The sequence below is a fragment of the Heterodontus francisci genome, chromosome 3 (genome assembly GCF_036365525.1).
Source record: "Heterodontus francisci isolate sHetFra1 chromosome 3, sHetFra1.hap1, whole genome shotgun sequence".
Classification (NCBI taxonomy): Eukaryota; Metazoa; Chordata; class Chondrichthyes; order Heterodontiformes; family Heterodontidae; genus Heterodontus; species Heterodontus francisci.
Genome location: NC_090373.1, coordinates 81,706,101 through 81,726,896, shown reverse-complemented (window position 1 = coordinate 81,726,896; position 20,796 = coordinate 81,706,101). Strand labels below are relative to the sequence as shown.

General features: G+C 45.8%; 1 protein-coding gene across 7 annotated transcripts in view; it reads left to right on the top strand.

Moving 5' to 3' along the window:
- Positions 1 to 20,796, top strand: part of dnmt3ab (DNA (cytosine-5-)-methyltransferase 3 alpha b) — a 718,146-nt gene that overhangs the window by 533,078 nt on the left and 164,272 nt on the right. For all 7 annotated transcript variants that reach the window (XM_068023838.1, XM_068023830.1, XM_068023822.1 and 4 more), the window contains 2 exons: positions 6,484 to 6,528; positions 6,619 to 6,698. In XM_068023838.1, the coding sequence (XP_067879939.1) occupies positions 6,484 to 6,528; positions 6,619 to 6,698 (125 nt within the window). The remainder of the gene's footprint in view (positions 1 to 6,483; positions 6,529 to 6,618; positions 6,699 to 20,796) is intronic.

Here is a 20,796-nt window from a genome sequence, read left to right as displayed (position 1 = left end):
GCACTACACTGCTTCCTTTCAGCCACATGCAGGCTTCAGAAATGCGCATGTGCACAACCATCCTGTGAGATAGCACCATTATGCATCCTCATTCCTCCTGTGGCACTGGTACTGTGCAGTGCACCCACATGGCTGTTGATCTACTGGAAAGCAGACTTAATATTACCAGTGAGATCAGCGAAGCTCTGTGTGATGCCAATCTGTAATCCAGCCTGAATGCCTTTGAGGCCAGAAGAAGACAGCTCTCTCCATTCTAGCACTTAGATATGTACAGCAGCAGCATTCATGGAAGAAGTAAACTGTCCTTCAGCCCTCAGTGCAAATTGTTCAAATTTGCAGATGATACCATCTAGGAGGGGCATTAAAAATGAAGGAGACAGCCCAGAAATAACAGAGTTAAAAAAAAATCTCCTGATGAAATTTCATTTAAATTTAAAGCTACGAGGAGAGATTAAACATACTAGGGTTGTGTTCCCTGGCATTTCGAAGGTTAAAATGTGATTGGATCAAACCTTGCAAGATATTAAGGGGAACAGATAGGGTATATTGCGATAAACTAGTTTTGCTAGTTGAGGACTTGGGCAGTGGTTCACAAAGTGGGTCAGACTGATCCAAAGTCCAGGTCACTGACATGCAATGCCATGGCCGTGCGAGAGAACAGGCCAGAACTCCCATCCCTGCCACTTGTGTGCCATCACACAACCAGACTGACTCTGTGTGCATGGCATGATTCATCGTAAGTGCAAGCAACAACAATGTAGTTTTATAAGCAAGATTTATGTTACCATTACAACATACAGTTGCAAGATCAAATTTTCAGCACTCGAGCAGCTGAAAACAAAGAGGAATTGACTGAGCATGGAGCCTGACATGAGACTGAGCTCTCCAGCTTGGAACCAGACATCACCTCATTTATGTCTCATCAAAAGCAACGCCATTCTTCCCATTAATTCTGATGAGATTTTTTGCAGTGGCAAGCGAAGGCTGGTGGTTTAGGACCGATAGGTGTTCAACAGGGTCTTTTGTCCTGCCTAAGTGGTCCTGGGGGGAAAACATTTGAGAACCACTGAACTAGGAGGCATAGTCAATAGGTTAGAGCCAGACCTTTCAAGAGTGAAATTAGCAAACACTTCTTGATGCAAAGAGTTGTAGAAGTTTGAAACTCTTGCAAACAGCAATTAATGCTAGATCACTTGTTAATTTTAAAACTGAGGCTGGTAGGTTCTTGTTACCCAAAGGTATTAAGGAATATAGGGCAAAGGCAAGTGTATGGAGTTAGGTTGCAGGTCAGCCATGATCTCATTGAATGGTGCAACAGGCTCAAGGGGCCAAATGATCTACTCCAGGTTCCTTTGTTTCTAATGCAGACAAATGCAAACATCTGCCGACAGGAAGAAAAATTGAGTGGCCAACATACTCATACATATACTCCATGATTAGTGGCTACGGGTAGCTACGGATGACGTTGAAAGTCTTTGCAGACTCGATGCTAAACCCGTCCAACCAATGTGCAGTGAACGACGCGGATATAATGATGGACTACATTGACAAAACAATAGAATATAAGTCATTGGAAATCATCATCAAACTGTAAAAACGCTCTGGTCAGATCACACCTTGAGGGCCGAAAAACAAGATAAACATTGGAGGCTGTGCAGAGAGGAGCCACGAGGCTGATCCTTTGTGACAGGGGTCTTGGTTATAAGGAAAGACTGGAGAAACTTCAGCTTTTCAGTCTGGAAAGATGGCATCTGAATGGTGACTTTATAGAGTCACATAAAATTGTTGAGGGAATGAGAAAGGTAAATCTGGAATACGACCTTAATTTAAACTGTGAATAAACTAGTTCAAACTAGTAAGATGTGATTTTAGGAATGCCACTTGGAAGCTCAACTTCTTGCAAAGAATAATGATCACTTAGAATGGACTTCAGATAGACGAGTAGATGCAAAAACTAGAATCAATTAAATGCAACAAAGGGTAGTGTAGGGTCTTTCTGAACAGATATATTAATGAAACAAATGGCCTCCTCATCTGGAGGTAGCTTGTAATCTTTTGATGACAGGTGCAAGCAGAACACATGAAGTAAATAGATTCCGGGGTGAATTTTGAGACCCCCGCCCCCCCCCCCCCCCCACCCAGTGAAGACAGGGTGATAGTGCCCTGAAAATTGTCAGAATAAAATGACCACCCATTGTCCATTGACAGTGCCATCTTCCTGTGGTCCTCAACGTAGGCCATCTGGGTGGCTGATTGGACACAACAATAGTCGAATAAATACCGTTGTGCAAATTGGAGCCCTGTGAATTGAATAGGTGACTGAAAGGGAAGTAGGGCTGAGGGGTTGGACCACCCAGTACGACTTGGCGATTATGACCACAATCACCAAATAAAAGCTGTTTTAAAGGGGGAAGCAGCTGCAGAAAGAATTGTGGGTACTTCTGCTGAAATTCTTCGTTGAGTGGTGTGGAAGGATTTGCAACTTCATTACCAATTTTGGCAGAGAGTTTTTTTTTAACAATTGTGGCAAAATTAATTCTTTGCTTTCAGGGAGGGTGAGTAAGGAGAGCTGGCATGGGAGTGATTTTGGGGACATGTGGGCAGATAAGGAGGTGGAGGAGCAGCATCAACAGGAGCAGTAAGGAGAGTACGCTAGAGCTGCAGCAGGTGCTGTCACAGCACATGTGGAGATGGGGATTCCTGGTGGCAACCCTAATCTTTTTCCGAAGTTACAGTGGCAGAGCAGGAGATTTCTTCAATGAAATTCCCAGCAATAATATCTGATTGATGGGCCTTCTCCAGTGACGGGGTGTTTGAATTGTCCTTTAGGGAAGGAAATGTGCTGTCCTTACCTGGTCTGGCCTACATGTGATTCCAGACCCACTCTTACATGCCCTCTGAAACGGCCTAGCAAGCCACTCAGTTGTACCTAACCGCTACGAAGTCAATAAAAAGGAATGAAACCGGACGGACCACCCGGCATCGACCTAGGCACCGGAAACGACAACGGCAAACCCAGCCCTGTCGACCCTGCAAAGTCCTCCTTACTAACATCTGAGGGCTTATGTCCCACAGACTAGTCAAGCAACAGCCTGACATAGTCATAGTCACAGAATCATACCTTACAGACAATGTCCCAGACACTGCCATCACCATCCCCGGGTATGTCCTGTCCCGCCGGCAGGACAGACCCGCCAGAGGTGGCGGCACAGTGGTATACAGTAGGGAGGGAGTTGCCCTGGGACTCCAGACCCTATGAAGTCTCATGGCATCAGGTCAAACATGGGCAAGGTAACCTCCTACTGATTACCACCTACCGCCCTCCCTCAGCTGATGAGTCAGTACTCCTCCATGTTGAACACCACTTGGAGGAAGCACTGAGGGTGGCAAGGGCACAAAATGTACTCTGGGTGGGGGACTTCAATGTCCATCACCAAGAGTGGCTCGATAGCACCACTACTGACCGAGCTGGCCGAGCCCTAAAGGACATAGCTGCTAGACTAGGTATGTGGCAGGTGGTGGGGATCCAACACGAGGGAAAAACTTACTTGACCTCGTCCTCACCAATCTGCCTGCCGCAGATGCTTCTGTCCATGACTGTATTGGTAGGAGTGACCACCGCACAGTCCTTGTGGAGACGAAGTCCCGCCTTCACATTGAGGATACCATCCATCGTGTTGTGTGGCATTATCACTGTGCTAAATGGGATAGATTTTGAACAGATCTAGCAATGCAAAACTGGGCATCCATGAGGCGCTGTGGGCCATCAGCAGCAGCAGAATTGTACTCAACCACAATCTGTAACCTCATGGCCCGGCATATCCCCCACTCTACCATTACCATCAAGCTAGGAGAACAACCCTGGTTCAATGAAGAGTGCAGGAGGGCATGCCAGGAGCAGCACCATGCATACCTAAAAATGAGGTGTCAACCTGGTGAAGCTACAACCCAGGACTACTTGCATGCCAAACTGCGTAAGCAGCATGCGATAGACAGAGCTAAGCGGTCCCATAACCAACGGATCAGATCTAAGCTCTGCAGTCCTGCCATATCCAGCCTTGAATGGTGATGGACAATTAAACAACTAACTGGAGGTGGAGGCTCCACAAATATCCCCATCCTCAATGATGGGGGAGCCCAGCACATCAGTGCGAAAGATAAGGCTGAAGCATTTGCAACAATCTTCAGCCAGAAGTGCCGAGTTGATGATCCATCTCGGCCTCCTCCTGAAGTCCCCAGCATCACAGATGCCAGACTTCAGCCAATTCGATTCACTCCGCGTGGTAGCAAGAAATGACTGAAGGCACTGGATACTGCAAAAACTATGGGCCCTGACAATATTCCAGCAATAGTACTGAAGACCTGTACTCCAGAACTCGCCGCGCCCCTAGCCAAGCTTTTCCAGTACAGCTACAACACTGGCATCTACCCTGCAATGTGGAAAATTGCCCAGGTATGGCCTGTACACAAAAAGCAGGACAAGTCCAACCCGGCCAATTATCGCCCCATCAGCCTACTCTCTATCATCAGTAAAGTGATGGAAGGTGTCATCAACAGTGCCATCAAGCGGCACTTGCTTAGCAACAACCTGCTCAGTGGTGCTCAGTTTGGGCTCCACCAGGGCAACTCAGCTCCTGACCTCATTCGAGCCTTGGTTCAAACATGGACAAAAGAGCTGAACTCAAGAGGTGAGGTGAAAGTGACTGCCCTTGACATCAAGGCAGCATTTGACCGAATGTGGCATCAAGGAGCCCTAGCAAAACTGAGGTCAATGGGAATCAGGGGGAAAACCCTCCGCTGGCTTGAGTCAAAACTAGCGCAAAGGAAATGGTTGTGGTTGTTGGATGTCAATCATCTGAGCTCCAGGACATCACTGCAGGAGTTCCTCAGGGTAGTGTCCTCGGCCCAACCATCTTCAACTGCTTCATCAATGACCTTCCTTCAATCATAAGGTCAGAAGTGGGGATGTTCGCTGATGGTTGCACAATGTTCAGCACCATTCATGACTCCTCAGATACTGAAGCATTCCGTATTGAAATGCAGCAAGACCTGGACATTATCCAGGCTTGGGCTGATAAGTGGCAAGTAACATTCGCGCCACTCAAGTGCCAGCCAATGACCATCTCCAACAAGAGAGAATCTAACCGTCTCCCGTTGACATTCAACGGCATTACCATCGCTGAATCCCCCACTATCAACATCGTAGGGGCTACCATTGACCAGAAACTGAACTGGAGTAGCCATATAAATACCATGGCTACAAGAGCAGGTCAGAGGCTAGGAATCCTGAGGCGAGTAACACCTCCTGACTCCCCAAAGCCTGTCCACCATCTACAAGGCACAAGTCAGGAGTGTGATGGAATACTCTCCCACTTGCCTGGATGGGTGCAACTCCAACAACACTCAAGAAGCTCGACACCATCCAGGACAAAGCAGCCCGCTTGATTGGCACCCCATCTACAAACATTCACTCCCTCCACCACCGACGCACAGTGGCAGCAGTGTGTACCATCTACAAGATGCACTGCAGCAATGCACCAAGACTCCTCAGACAGCACCTTCCAAACCCATGTACCAACTAGAAGGACAAGGGCAGCAAATACATGGGAACACCATCACCTGCAAGTTCCCCTCCAAGTCACACACCATCCTGACTTGGAACTATATTGCCGTTCCTTCACTGTCGCTGGGTCAAAATCCTAGAACTCCCTTCCTAACAGCACTGTGGGTATACCTACCCCAAATGGACTGCAGCGGTTCAAGAAGGCATCTCACGGGCAATTCGGGATGGGCAATAATTGCTGGCCTGGCCAGCATCGTCCACATCCCATGAATGAATAAAAAAAAATTGACACTTACTGCCCCAGTTACATCCTTCCAGTGTCCTGGAGCAGCTCTCCTTCAAGATCGACATCATTCTGTTCCAAACAGTGCCTCTTTCCTCTGCCTGCCTTGGTCAAGTGGCACATCTGCAGCTACATAGGCAAACCTGTGGGATTCTCTGTGCTCCTGAAGGCCTCACAGATATTACAGACTTTTCTGCTCTTTTCCCAATCAGTTTTCCTGGATGCCATCCCCATTATGCTGCTGCATGTCTGTAAATCCTTAGGAGTTCACATCCTCCATGGACAAACTTGCAAACAGTGGCAGTCCTGATGCCTGGTGCTCATCCTGATTATTTAAGTTAGGCTTTACCTCAGAAATTATGCAGGTAAAGTGTGTAATTTACTGGATATCTGGGCATTCTGCCCTACTTTTGGCTGGACTTCAAGCCAGTGGGAAGACTAGGCTCAAATGTTTAATGCTGGTCAACCAGCATGAAATTGGCAGTGTGGAAGTGGGTTTATACATAGCCTGAGAGTGTATGATGCTTGCACTAGTTGCTGACAGTGGAAACATGCTTCAATTCCACAGCAGTGATATCTAAAGAAAACATCAGAAACTTCAACCATATCTTTTTCATAAATGTCTTTTGTTTTTCAGAGAGGCTAGTCTATGATGTGAGGCAAAATAGCAGAAACATTGAAGGTAAATACATTCACATTTCATTAAGAAATTACTTTATGCGACAAGCTTAAGTTTAGCTTAAGCTAATTAATTTTTCTTTACTGTTTGCAGATATCTGCCTTGCCTGTGGAAGTCAAAATATTTCTCTTGAGCACCCTCTCTTCATTGGAGGCATGTGCCAAAGTTGTAAGGTAAGGGAAAATCTGTCTTTTTTCTTCTGGTTTACAGTATCGCTGGTGATGATTTAGATCAGCAGTACTGCCAGCATATTTTTTATCGACCCGATGACAGCATGAAACCAAGCTATCACCAGGTTTGTGATTCAACCCTGTATTACCAGGGGTCACTCAGGGCAGGGGGCTAGCCGGTCTAAAAGGTGATGGGTCAGTGGAACTACTGACACAACACCTGATTTTCCCTTTTTTGTGATTGAATGACCAGAGGCAGAGATAAGATTGTTAGGAAACCAGTCTTATCTCGGCCAAGTATGTCATTCGTGTTTCCTGGGTGCTTCATGCAATGGACATGGCTGCAGTCTTGTTGCCAGTGGAACAGGACTTCAGCTACATGTTGCAGAACTAATCAGTGAGGCCTGAAGAAAAATGGACAGAAGACGTTAAATTAAGCTATGGCTGATGTTAACTTTTGACAGTGCCAGAATACGGGTGGTAGCAGATCGACCGCCCATGATTAGTTGAAGCCAATGGACAGGAAAATTGGGTGAGGTGTGCCACAGATGGCCATTGTGCTACAGCCCACTTTCCACCACTGCTAAAAGTTAAATTCAGCCATGTTTCTTTCCCAATCCACTTCAGCAACAATCCAGAAAAATCAGTGGATGAAACATGTTCACAAATAAAGCACAACCTGGAAGGGAAAAATTGGTGGGAGAAGAATCTTTTCTTCTGAAAACTCATGCTCAGTCAACTTATGAAACATCCATTCCCTTCTGTTTGGTTCTAAAGGTGATTGCTCAACATTGGATTTACTGGAGATATATCTGTGTCTCTGCGTTTATTTACCTACCTAGATACCTATTGATCCAAATGTGTATATCTAATATTGGGCTGAATTTTATCAGCCCCCTAGGGACTGGCTGGATGGTGTGGGAACCTATAAAATAGCGATGGAAGGCAGGGGGTGGAGTGCTCGTTGCCTTCACAATGCCATTCAATTTTGTCAGGGGCCGTGAAGGTCGAGAGTTCAATTGAGGTCCTTAAATCGCCAATTAATGGTCACTTAAGGGCCTCATCCTGCTGCTGCTGGCATTTAACTAACGCTGGCAGTGGGGGTGGGGGAGCTTCCGCCACATGGGGAGGCCGCCCAGTAAAAACCAGGCTGCCTCCGTGTGGGCTGGTGCGGGGGGGAGGTGGTGGTGGTCCTCCTGCTTGGGCAATCTATGGCCCACTGAAGGCCCCCAGTGGCAAAGGCCACCCCTGTGCCAATAACTGCACCCCTGCCCTCAACAATCCACCCTCCCTGACCTGGGCCTGCTTGACCGGCCTAGGGAAGCCTGTTCCCACTCACCTCCTCTCTGAGCCTCCATGATTGCTCCTGTACCCAGGCCTATTACAGCACCAGCAGTGGCCACCACTCCTGGTGGCGCTGCTGGGACTGCTGAGCTGCCAGCCTTCTGATTGGCTGACAGATCAGGGCGGTATTCCTGTCCGTAAAGGGATAGGGGCCCTGGCACAGGGCAGTTAATTGTCTCAGCATCGTTAAATGCAGCCGGCTGTCCCCAAAACAGCCAAGGAGGCGTTCCCCTCCCCTTTCTGGCCCTGCATCGGTTCCTCCACCAGGTGCATAAAATCCAGCCCATTGTCTCTCATGCACATTTTGTCTGGCACATTACACTTCCTCTGTCACACGTCAGTGCCAAATGAATATCATTGGCCTGTTTTTCACATTTATAAAACTGCAACAAATCAGAATTGGAGAGGTATGGAATGCATGAACCAAAGGCAAGGAAAACAACCAGTAAGAGTTACCAGTGAAGAGCCACTAAGGACATACAAAAGCAATGATTGAAGCAAAACCAGTCAGCAAACTCGATCAGTAAAAGGAAGGAGAAAGTGAACAAGTGAAATTGCTCCAAATATTTGTCACAGCCTTTCAGCTGCCATCTTGTTTTCTCCGCTAAACTGAACATGTACTACTGGGAATAATGATTATAGCATAAGAACATTAAAGAAGTTCAAAAAAATAGGAAAACATGGGCTGTGAAATATTCAGGATTGCTCCCAGTTCACCACATTACCTCACTGGACCTGTGGCGGAAATCCCGTCTACACTTGTAGACCAGACCTTTGACTAAGTGACATGAACAAAGTAAAAGCAGCTCCAAGAATTTTCTGGTCATTATTAAAATTACCCACATGCTATCCTTTTCTATGTTTCCTTTGAGTATTTGTGTGAGTTGACTGAATCTTGCAAGTTGTCAGACCCATCATTGTTAGCTGAGGAGGCTCAAACTAACAGATCCCAGTCTACTCTCATAAGAACTAGGAGCAGGAGTAGGCAATTCAGCCTCTTGAGCCTGTTCTGTCATTCAATACGATCATGGCTGATCTCATCACAGCCTCAACTCCACTTTCCTGCTCGTTCTCCATAACCCTTCAACCCATTTCTAATTAAAAATCTGTCTTATCTCCTCCTTAAATTTGCTCAATGTCCCGGCATCCACCACACTCTGGGATAGTGAATTCTACAGATTCACGACCCTTTGAGAGAAGTATCTCCTCATCTCTGTTTTAAATCTGCTACCCCTTATCCTAAAACTATGACCTCTCATTCTAGATTGCCCCACAAGAGGAAACATCCTCTCTATGTCTACTTTGTCAATCCCCTTAATCATCTTATATATCTCAATTAGATCTCCTCTCATTCTTCTAAACTCTAGAGAGTAAAGGCTCAATCTCTCTTCATAAGACAAACCCCTCATCTCTGGAATCAATCTAGTGAACCTCCTCTGTACTGCCTCCAATGCAACTACATCCCTCCTCAAGTAAGGGGACCAAAACCTTATGCAATACTCCAGCTGCGGTCTCACTAATGCCTTGTACAGTAGCAGCAACACTTCCCTACTTTTATATTCTGTTCCTTTAGCAATAAATGCCAAAATTCTATTTGCCTTCCTTATTACCTGCTGTACCTGCAAACTAGTTTTCTGCGATTCATGCACGAGGACACCCAGATCCCTCTGCACCGAAGCACTCTGAAGTTTCTCTCCATTTAGATAATAATTTGCCTTTCTATTCTTCCGACCAAAATGGATAATCTTACACTTATCCACATTAAACTCCATCTGCCAAATTTTGGCCCATTCACCTAACCTATCCATATCCATTTGTCAAATTCTTATTTCTTTATTGCAACTTACTATCCCACCTATTTTAGTGTCATCTGCAAATTTGGCTATAGTACTTTCTATCCCTGCATCCAAGTCATTTATATAGATTGTAAATAGTTGGGGCCCGAGGACCGACCCCTGTGGCACCCCACTAGTTACATCTTACCAACCAGAAAAGGACGCACTTATCCCGACTCTCTGTTTTCTGTTAGTTAGCCAAACCTCTATCCAAGCTAATAAATTGCCCCTAACCCCATGTGATCTTACCTTGTGTATTAACCTTTTGTGCGGCATCTTATCAAATGCCTTCTGGAAGTTCAGATATACTACATCTACAGGATCCCCATTATCCACTTTACTTGTTACATCTTCAAAGAACTCTAGCAAATTAGTCAAACACGATTTACCCTTCATAAAACCATGCTGACTCTGATGGATTGTGTTTTGACTTTCTAAATGACCTGTTATTACTTCCTTAATAATGGATGCTAACAATTTCCCAATGACAGATGTTAAACTAACTGGTCTATAGTTTCGTACTTTCTGCCTCCCTCCCTTTTTGAATAAGGGTGTTATAATAGAATTTTTCCAATCCACTGGATCCTTCGCCGCATCCAGGGAATTTTGGAATATTACAACCAATGGATCCACTATCTCCACTGCCACTTCCTTTAGGACCCCAGGATGTAGGCCATCAGACCCTGGGGACTTCTCTGCCTTCGATCCCAATAGTTTTCTCAGTACTTTTTCCCTAATGATGATGATTGTTCTAAGTTCTTCCCTTTCTATAACCTCTGCATTATCTGGTACTATTGGGGTGGTACTAGTGTCCTCTACCGTGAAAACTGAAGCAAAATACTGATTTAGTGTCTCTGCCATTTCTGTGTTCCCCACTATTAGCTCCCCAGTCACATCCTCCAAGGGACCAACATTCACTTTAGCTATTCTCTTCCCTTTTATATACTTATAGAAGCTTTTGCTATCTGTTTTTATATTTTGTGCTAGTTTTCTTTAATAATTTACCTTTGCTCTTTTTATTCCTTTTTTAGTAACCCTTTGTTGATCTTTAAAAGTTTCCCAATCTTCCAGCCTGCCACTGGCCTTTGCAATATGGTATGCCTTAGTTTTTGTCTTTATGTTATCCATAACTTCCTTGCTTAGCCATGGATGTTTTTCCCCCTCTTACAATCTTTCTTCCCCTCTGGAATATATTTCAGTTGGGAGGAATTGAATATCTCCTTAAACATCTGCCACTGCTCATCAACTGTCCTACTCTCAATCACCAGCAAAGTGATGGAAGGGGTCATCAACAGTGCTATCAAGTGGCACTTACACAGCAATAACCTGCTCACCGATGTTCAGTTTAGGTTCTGTCAAGGTCACTTGGCTCCAGATTTCATTACAGCCTTGGTCTAGACATGGACAAAAGAGCTAAATTCAAGAGCTGAGATGAAAGTGACTGCCCTTGACTTCAAGGCATTTGACTGAATGTGGCATCAAGGAGCCCTAGCAAAATTGAAGTCAATGGCAATGAGGGGGAGAACACTCCACTGTTTGGAGTCAAACCGAGCACAAAGGAAGATGGTGTAGTTTTTGGAGGCCAAACATCTAAGCCTCAGGACATCACTGCCGGAGTTCCTCAGGGTAGTGTCCTAGGCCCAACCATCTTCAGCTGCTTCAACAATGACCTTCCCTCCATCGTAAGGTCAAAAGTTTGGATGTTCGCTGTTGATTGTACAGTGTCCAGCAGCATTTGTGAGTCCTCAGATATTGAAGCAGTCTGTACCCAGATGCAGCAAGACCTGGACAACATTCAGGCTTGGGCTGATAAGTGGCAACTTACATTCGCACCACACAAGTATCAGGCAATGACCATCTCCAACAAAAGAGAATCTAACCATCTCTCTTTCACATTCAACGGCATTACCATCGTTGAAGTTCCCCACTATCAACATCCCTGGGAGTCACCATTGACCAGAAACTTAACTGGACCAGCCATATAAATACTGTGGCTACAAGAACAGGTCAGAGACTGGGAATTCTGTGGTGAGTAACTCACCTCCTGACTCCCCAAAGCCTGTCCACCAACTACAAGGCGCAAGTCAGGAGTCTGATGGAATAATCTCCACTTGCCTGGATGAGTGCAGCTCCAACAACACTCAAGATGCTTGACACCATCCAGGACAAAGCAGCCCACTTGATCAGCACCCCATCCACCACCTTAAGCATTTACTTCCTCCACCATTGATGCACAGTGGCAGCTGTGTGTGCCATCTACAAGATGCACTGCAGCAATTTGCCAAACCTCCTTCAACAGCACCTTTGAAACCCGCAACCTCTACCACCTAGAAGGACAAGGGTAGCAGATGCATGGGAACTTCACCACCTGCAAGTTCCCCTGCAAGCCACACATCGTCCTGACTGAGATCTGTATCGCTGTTCCTTCACTGTAGCTGGGTCAAAATCCTGAAACTCCCTTCCTAACAGCACTGTTAGTGTACCCACACCACATGGACAGTAGTGGTTCAAGATGGCAGCTCACCACCACCTTGTTTAAAAAAAAAGGGATGGGCAACAAATGCTGGCCTTCGCAGCGATGCTCATATCCCATGAAAGAATTTTTTTAAATTCGGGTGATGTATACAACTTCAGGAATCTTTTTATGATTGACAGTAAGACTGGATATTCACACTGTGGCAGAATTTTGTAGGCCTTGTGAAATGTGAAGTGACCAAAAATGAAAAACTCCAGGGGAATATGAGGGTCAGTGTCCAATTGGATGAAGGTTTTTCAAACTGGAGGATGGTAGACAATGGTGATCCCGAAGGGTCAGTCCTAGGTCTACTGCTTTTTTTGCTATATATAAATGACTTGGATCTTGGAATACAGAGTAAAATTTCAACATTTGCCAATGATACCAAACTTGGAGGAATGGCAAATAGTGAGGATGATACGAACCATCTGCAACAGGACATAGATAAGCTAGCAGAATGGGCAGACAAGTGGCAAATAGAATTTAATACAGACAAGTATGAGGTGATGCATTTTGGCAGAAGGGATAGGATGAGGCAATGTATACTTAATGGTGTAGTTTTAAAGAGTGTGCAGGAACTAAGGGACCTGGGGGGTGCATGTGCATTGATCTTTGTAGGTGACAGAACATATTGAGAGAGTGGTTAGCAAAGCATATGGGATCTTGGGTTTCATAAATAGAGGCATTGAGTACAAAAGGAGGGAAGTTGTGCTGAACCTTTGTAAAGCTCTGGTTAGGTCCTAACTAAAGTATTGCATCCAGTTCTGGTCACCACACTTCAGGAAAGATGTGAGGGTCCTTGAGAAGGTGCAGAGGAGATTTACCAGAATGCTTCCAGGAATGGATCATTTTAGTTACAAGGTTAGTTTGGAAAAGCTGGGGTTGTTCTCCCTGGAGCAAAGGAGATTGAGGGGAAATTTGATAGAATCACAGAATAATACAGTACAGAAGAGGCCCTTCGGCCCATCGAGTCTGCACCGATGCATTAAAGACACCTGACCTGTTTACCTAATCCCATTTGCCAGCACTTGGCCCATCGCCTTGAATGTTATGACGTGCCAAGTGCTCATCCAGGTACTTTTTAAAGGATGTGAAGCAACCTGCCTCTACCGCCCTCTCAGGCAGGGCATTCCAGACCATCACCACCCTCTGGGTAAAAAAGTTCTTCCTCAAATCCCCCTTAAACCTCCCGCCCCTCACCTTAAACTTGTGACCCCTCGTAACTGACCCTTCAGCTGAGGGGAACAGCTGCTCCCTATCCACCCTGTCCATGCCCCTCATAATCTTGTACACCTCAATCAGGTCACCCCCTCAGTCTTCTCTGCTCCAGTGAAAACAACCCAAGCCTATCCAACCTCTCGTCATAGCTTAAATGTTCCATCCCAGGCAACATCCTGGTGAATCGTCTCTGCACCCCCTCCAATGCAATCACATCCTTCCTATAATGTGGCAACCAGAATTGCACACAGTACTTCAGCTGTGGCCTTACCAAAGTTCTATACAACTCCAACATGACCTCCCTGCTTTTGTAATCTGTGCCTCGATTGAGAAAGGCAAGTGTCCCATATGCCTTTTTCACCACCCTATTAACCTACCCTTCTGCCTTCAGAGATCTATGGACAAACACGCCAAGGTCCCTTTGTTCCTCGGAACTTCCCAGTGTCAGGCCATTCAATGAATACTTCCGTGTCACATTACTCCTTGCAAAGTGTATCACCTCACACTTTTCAGCGTTAAATTCCATCTGCCACTTTTCTGCCCATTTGACCATCCCATCTAAATCGTCCTGTAACCTAAGACACACCACCTCACTGTTAACCACTTGGCCAATCTTTGTGTCATCCGCGAACTTACTGATCCTACCCCCCACATTGTCATCTATGTCGTTTATATAAATGACAAACAATAGGGGACCCAGCACAGATCCCTGTGGTACGCCACTGGACACTGGCTTCCAGTCACTAAAACAGCCGTCTGTCATCACTCTCTGTCTCCGACAGCTAAGCCAATTTTGAATCCACCTTATCAAGTTACCTTGTATCCCATGTGCATTTGCTTTCTTGATAAGTCTCCATGTGGGACCTTGTCGAAGGCTTTGCTGAAATCCATGTAAACTACATCAACTGCACTACCCTCATCTACACACCTGGTCACATGCTCAAAAAATTCAATCAAATTTGTTCGGCATGACCTCCCTCTGATAAAGCCATGCTGACTATTCCTAATCAAATTTTGCCTCTCCAAGTGAAGATAGATTCTCTCCTTCAGAATTTTCTCCAATAGTTTCCCTATCACTGACGTGAGACTCACTGGTCTGTAGTTCCCTGGCTTATCTCTACAACCTTTCTTAAATAGTGGGACCACATTAGCTGTTCTCCAGTCCTCTGGCACCTCCCCCGTGGCCAGAGAGGAATTAAAAATTAGGGTCAGAGCCCCTGCAATCTCCACCCTCGCCTCCCACAGCATCCTGGGACACAAATCGTCCGGACCTGGAGATTTGTCCACTTTTAAGCCTTCCAAAGCCTCCAATACCTTGTCACTGCCTATGACAATTTGCTCAGGAACCTCACAGTCTCTCTCTCTCTGAGTTCCATATCTACATCCTCTTTCTCTTGGGTGAAGACAGATGTGAAGTATTCATTCAACACCCTACCAATGTCCTCTGGCTCCACCCACAAATTTCCCCCGTTGGTCCCTAATGGGTCCTACTCTTTCCCTGGTTATCCTCTTCCCATTGATATACTTATAGAATATCTTGGGATTTTCCCTACTTTTACCAGCCAGAGCTTTCTCATATCCCCTCTTTGCTCTCCTAATTGCTTTCTTAAGCTCCATCCTACACTTTCTATACTCCACTAATGCTTCCATTGATTTGCTTTCCTTGTATTTGCTAAAAGCCTCTCTTTTCCTTCTCATCGTACCCTGAATGTTTCTGGTCATCCATGGTTCTCTGGGCTTGTTGCTCCTACCTATTATCCTAGAGGGAACATGTTGGGCCTGTACCCTCCCCATTTCCTTTTTGAATGCCCCCCACTGCTCTTCTGTAGATTTCCCGACAAGTAACTCTTTCCAGTCTACCTTGGCCAGATCCTGCCTTATTTTACTAAAATTCGCTCTCCCCCAATCCAAACCTTTTTTTGCAACTTGTCTATTTCTTTCTCCATAACAAGCTTAAATTGTACCATGTTGTGGTCTCTATCACCAAAATGCACCCCCACCAACACATCAACCACCTGTCCGGCTTCATTCCCCAGAATTAGGTCCAGCACTGCACCCTCCCTTGTTGGATCCTCTCCATATTGAGCTAAAAAGTTCTCCTGTATACATTTTAAGAACTCCACTCCATCTGAGCCCTTAACACGATGACTATCCCAATTAATGTTGGGAAAGTTGAAATCACCTAATATAATTACCCTATTATTTTTACACACCTCTGCAAATTGCGCACATATTTGCTCCTCAATTTCCCACTGACTATCTGGGGGTCTATAATAAACACCTAGCAATGTGGCTGTCCCTTTTTATTCCTAAACTCTACCCATAAAGCTTCATTTGATGCCCCCTCCAAGATATTATCTCTCCTTACTGCAGTAACTGACTCCTTAACTAATATTGCAATGCCCCCTCCTCTTTTACCCCCTCCTCTGTCTCGCCTGAAGATTCTATATCCCAGGATATTGAGCTGCCAATCCTGCCCCTCCCTCAACCATGTCTCCGTGATGGCTACTATATCACAATTCCACGTGTCAATCCTTGCCCTTAACTCATCCGTTTTACCTGCAATACTCCTGGCAATAAAGTAGAGGCCTTCCATCCTGGTCTTACTCCCTTGAAACTTACTTCCGCTGTATTCCCTCTGACTTGTTCGCTTTCCTGTGTTTCGCTGTGTCCCTATTCTGTTAGGAGTCTGCATCCCCTCCCCCGCCAAATTAGTTTAAACTCTTCCAAACAGCACTAGCAAACCCGCCAGCAAGGATGTTAGTCTCCCTCTGGTTCAGATGTCGACCGTCCCGCTTGTACAGGTCCCACCTTCCCCAGAAACGGTCCCAGTGGTCCAGGAATCTAAAACCTTCCCTCCTGCACCAACTCTTAAGCCACGCGTTCATCTGTGCTGTTCTCCTATTTCTATACTCGCTAGCACATGGCACTGGGAGTAATCCAGAGATTACAACCCGAGAGGTCCTTCTTTTTAGTCTGCTGCCTAACCCACTGAATTCTTGATGCAAGACCTCATCCCTCTTTCTACCTATGTCATTGGTACCAACATGTACCATGACCTCTGCCTCATCACCCTCCCCATTCAGGATGCCCTGCAGCCGTTCACTGACATTCCGGACCCTGGCACCAGGGAGGCAACACACCATCCGGGAGTCACGTTGACGGCCACAGTAGCGCCTATCTGTTCCCCTGACTATAGAATCCCCTATTACTATTGCTCTTCCTCTCTTTCCCCCTTCCTGTACAGACAGGCTGCTTGCGGTGCCAGAAGCTTGGCTCTGTCCGCACTCCCTGGAGGAACCAGCCTCATCAGCCTCCAAAATGGAATACCGATTTGCAAGCGGGACTCCAGGGGACTCCTGAACTACTTGCCTGTTTCTCTTGGACTGCCTGGTGGTCACCCATTTTTTCCTTCCTCAACTCCCTTCAACTGCGGTGTGACCACCTCTCTATACGTGCTATCCACAATGCTCTCAGACTCGCGGATGCTCCACAGTGTTTCCAGCCGCCATTCCAGCTCTGAAACCCGAGCTTCCAGGAGCTGCAGCTGGACACACTTCCTGCACACATGCTGGTCCAGGGGAGTGGAAATGGTCCCGGATTCCCACATGCAGCAAGAGGAGCAAACCACGGCTTTAAGCTCTCCTGCCATGACTAAACCCTTTAAATTTAAAACTTTAGAAGACTATTATAATTTTTTTAAAACAACTAAGTCTTGCTAAAACAATGACGTATAATTCAATCCAGTTTGAAAAGTACCCACCAAGACTTACTCATCAGTCAGCTGTGCTCTTTGGAAACTCTCGGCTCCCCTCACTCTGAGGACAGGGAGGAAATGAAAGGAGCTCCTCGCTCCCTCCTCACCGAACTTCCTCAGTCACCAAACTTCCACTTTAGCACTCTAATGCAACCCAAGTTAGCACTCCAGTGAAAACAAGGTCAGCACTGTCAGCACTGATAGAGGTGTGCAAGATTATGACAGATTTAGATAATGAAAAACTGTTGCTATAAACTGATGGTACAAGGACCACAGGACACAGACTGAAGGTTTAGGGCAAGTGATGTAGGCAGAATATGAGGAAGAACCTTTTTTTGCAGCGAGTCTTAATGTTCTGGAACTGATCGCCCACAAGGATGCTGGAAGCGGAGACTTTCGATGATTTCAAAAGGAAATTGGATGAGCACTTGAAGGAAATAAACCTTCAGAGTTACAGGGATCGAGCGGGGGTGTGGGACTGATTGGATTGCTCTGCGGAGAGCCGGCATGGACTCATTGGGCTGAAAGCCCTCCTTCTGCGCTGTAAATGACTCTGTGGAGCAATTTATTGGATAGTAAAAGTAATCAAAATTTGAGGATGAGGGCTGTTTTGCATAAATATCAAAGAAAAGGCATGGAGTCTTCGATTTTAACTGCGATAATTTAAGTTACTATATTGTTACGGTCAAGTGAGGAGGAGTCAAAGGGCTTCCCTCTTTTCCCTCTCCTTGTTAGACCACAGCAAGTTTAATTTTTTTCTTAAAGTGGATGTACTGGCCAATTCAGTAGGTGCTTGATTACTTACTTGCTTTGTTTTTTTAAAAACTGTACACACACACTCATCATGGCCATGCTCTCGTTTTTTTAAATCTGAGATTGTTCTGTGCTGAGCTAAACCCGAGATAAAGCGTCAGTTTTCACATTGTTTTTCCCTGCAATGTGGATAATCTTTAGGTGGTAAGGTTGCAGTAGCAGGCTCCAACGAAAAAGCCTTGCATTGTGGGTTTTGAATTTTTCTATAAAGGTCAAAGGATTGTGGTCGGTATAAGCTCCGGTCTCTCTATATCCATTTTGGACATGTACCTCAAAATGTTTGAAAGCAGCAACAGTCCCAGGGCTTCCTTCTCCACTGTAGAGCATCTCCTTTGATGTTTGTTTAATTTTTTGAAGAAATACCCAACAGGTCTCTCAATGCCTCACTCATCATCTTGGAACAGGACAGCACCTACCCTTCGGTCACTAGCATCCACTGCTACTTTAAATGGTTTGTTAAAGTTTGGAGCTGCCAGCACCAGTTCATTGGTTAAGATGGCTTTCAGCCTCTTGAAAGCTGTTTGGCACCTCCCTGACCACACTACCTTTGCTTTTTTCTGTAATAACTCTGCCATTGGGGCGGCTGTAGTGCTGAAGTTTGGGACACACTTGTGGTAAAACCGACACATCCCCAAAAAACACATTATTTCCCGTTTGGTCATGGGGACGGGAAAATCTATCAGCACCTGTACCTTTGATGATCTGGGCAACACTTGCCCATTACCCACAACATGCCCTAGGTAGGCTACTTGAGCTTTAGCAAGCTCGCTCTTTGCAAGATTCACCACGAGGTCAGCCATCTGAAACTTTCAGAAGAGGGCTTCTAACTGGTCTAGATGGTCCCCCCAGGTATCACTGTACACTAACAGATCATCCAGGTACTCTACACAGTTGGGCAGGCCAGCCACTACCTGGTGCATCAGCCTTTGGAAGGTGGCTGGGGCATTTCTTAACCCAAAGGGCATCACCCGGAACGGGAATAAGCCGTCTGGGGTAACAAAAGCTGAGATTTCTTTAGTGCAGGGGCTAAGGGAACCTGCCAGTACCATTTTGACAAATCTATTTTGGTTATGTAGGTGATGTTTCCTACTCTAAAATACTGGCTTCCAGGCGGGGAATTGAGTAGGAATCAGTTCTAGTCACTGCATTAATCTTAGGCAGAGCTTTGTTGAGCCATCGGGTTTGGGCCTCAGCAAAAGTGGGGAACTCCAGCTGCTCTGACTGGGCTAAATCAGCTTGTGCTCCAGAATTTCTGAATTTCCTCCTGAACCTGGGTCAGTCTCCTGGGACCTAGGCGATAGGAATTTTGTTCTATGGGCGGGGTCTCTCCTACATCTACATCATGTAGGGTGAGGGTTGTGCACCCTGGTTTGTCCCTGTGAGCAGCTTTGGTAGGTCTCCTCTCTGTCCTGCATTTAAATAAGAGAACAGTGTCTAATTTTCTTAATATTTCACTGTTAGCTAACCAGACGGTAGGTGGTTTGTTTTGGAAATCCTCCAGGCCTTCCTCTAACTCGTCCTCACTGTCCCTTTTGCCTTCCTTTTTCCTGACGGCCTGACAGACTTGTGTTTGTTTGTTCCCTTCCCAGCTGTCATACTGTTCTAAAATAGTGATGTCGCACAGCATTTGCCCATTCCTATGATCTGGGGTGTCAATTGTATAATTCACCTGGCTAATTCTCTTTACTATTCTGTACGGGCAACTGAATCGGGTTTTCTATGGTTCTCCCTGTATTGGTAATAGCACTAACACATGGTCTCCAGGCTGAAATCTTCTGGCCTTAGCATGTTTATCCCCCTGCCTTTTCATTGTTGTCTCAGAGGTTTTTAGGTGTGCCTCAGCCACCGCACAGGCTTTCGTGAGCCATTCCCAGAACATGAAGATGTAGTATAACAGGGAAGATTCTTTCCTGTGTCCCAAAAATCTCTCCTTGATTAGTTTTAGAGGACCTCTCACCTCATGTCCATAAACTAATTCAAAGGGACTACAGGCAGTGGACTCATTGGGTGAGTCTCTGGTAGCAAACAGAAGAAATTCCAGCCCTTTGTCTGAGTCATGGGCGTACTCATAGCAGTATGCCCTGATCATTGTCTTTAGTGTCTGATGGTACTGCTCCAAAGCCCCTTGTGACTGTGAGTGGTAGGCTGAGGACTTTAGCTGGGTTATGCCCTGATTACCCATGATCTTTTGAAAACTACTGGACATAAAATTTGTTCCCTGTTCTGACTGGATCTCAGCAGGCAGCCCATGTGTGGTAAAGAATTGGGTTAACCCCTCCACCACTACCTTGGCAGAAATCGTTCTTAGAGGGATGGCCTCTGAAAATCAGGTAGCCACATCCATAATGGTGAGAAGACAGTAATAGCCCCCGTTTGTTTTCAGCAGGGGTCCCACACAGTTTACCAGCTAAACTGTTCCTCAAAAGCCAGTATGGGAATTAGGGGTGCAGGTTTTATTGCAGGTTGAGGCTTCCCCACAACCTGGCACATGTGGCAAGTCTTAAGAACTCCACCATATCCTTGTGGAGTTGTGACCAGTGAAAATGCTGTCTGATGCAGGCTTCGGTTTTTCTGATACCGAAATGTCCAGCTATTGGAATCTCTTGGACTACTCTCAAT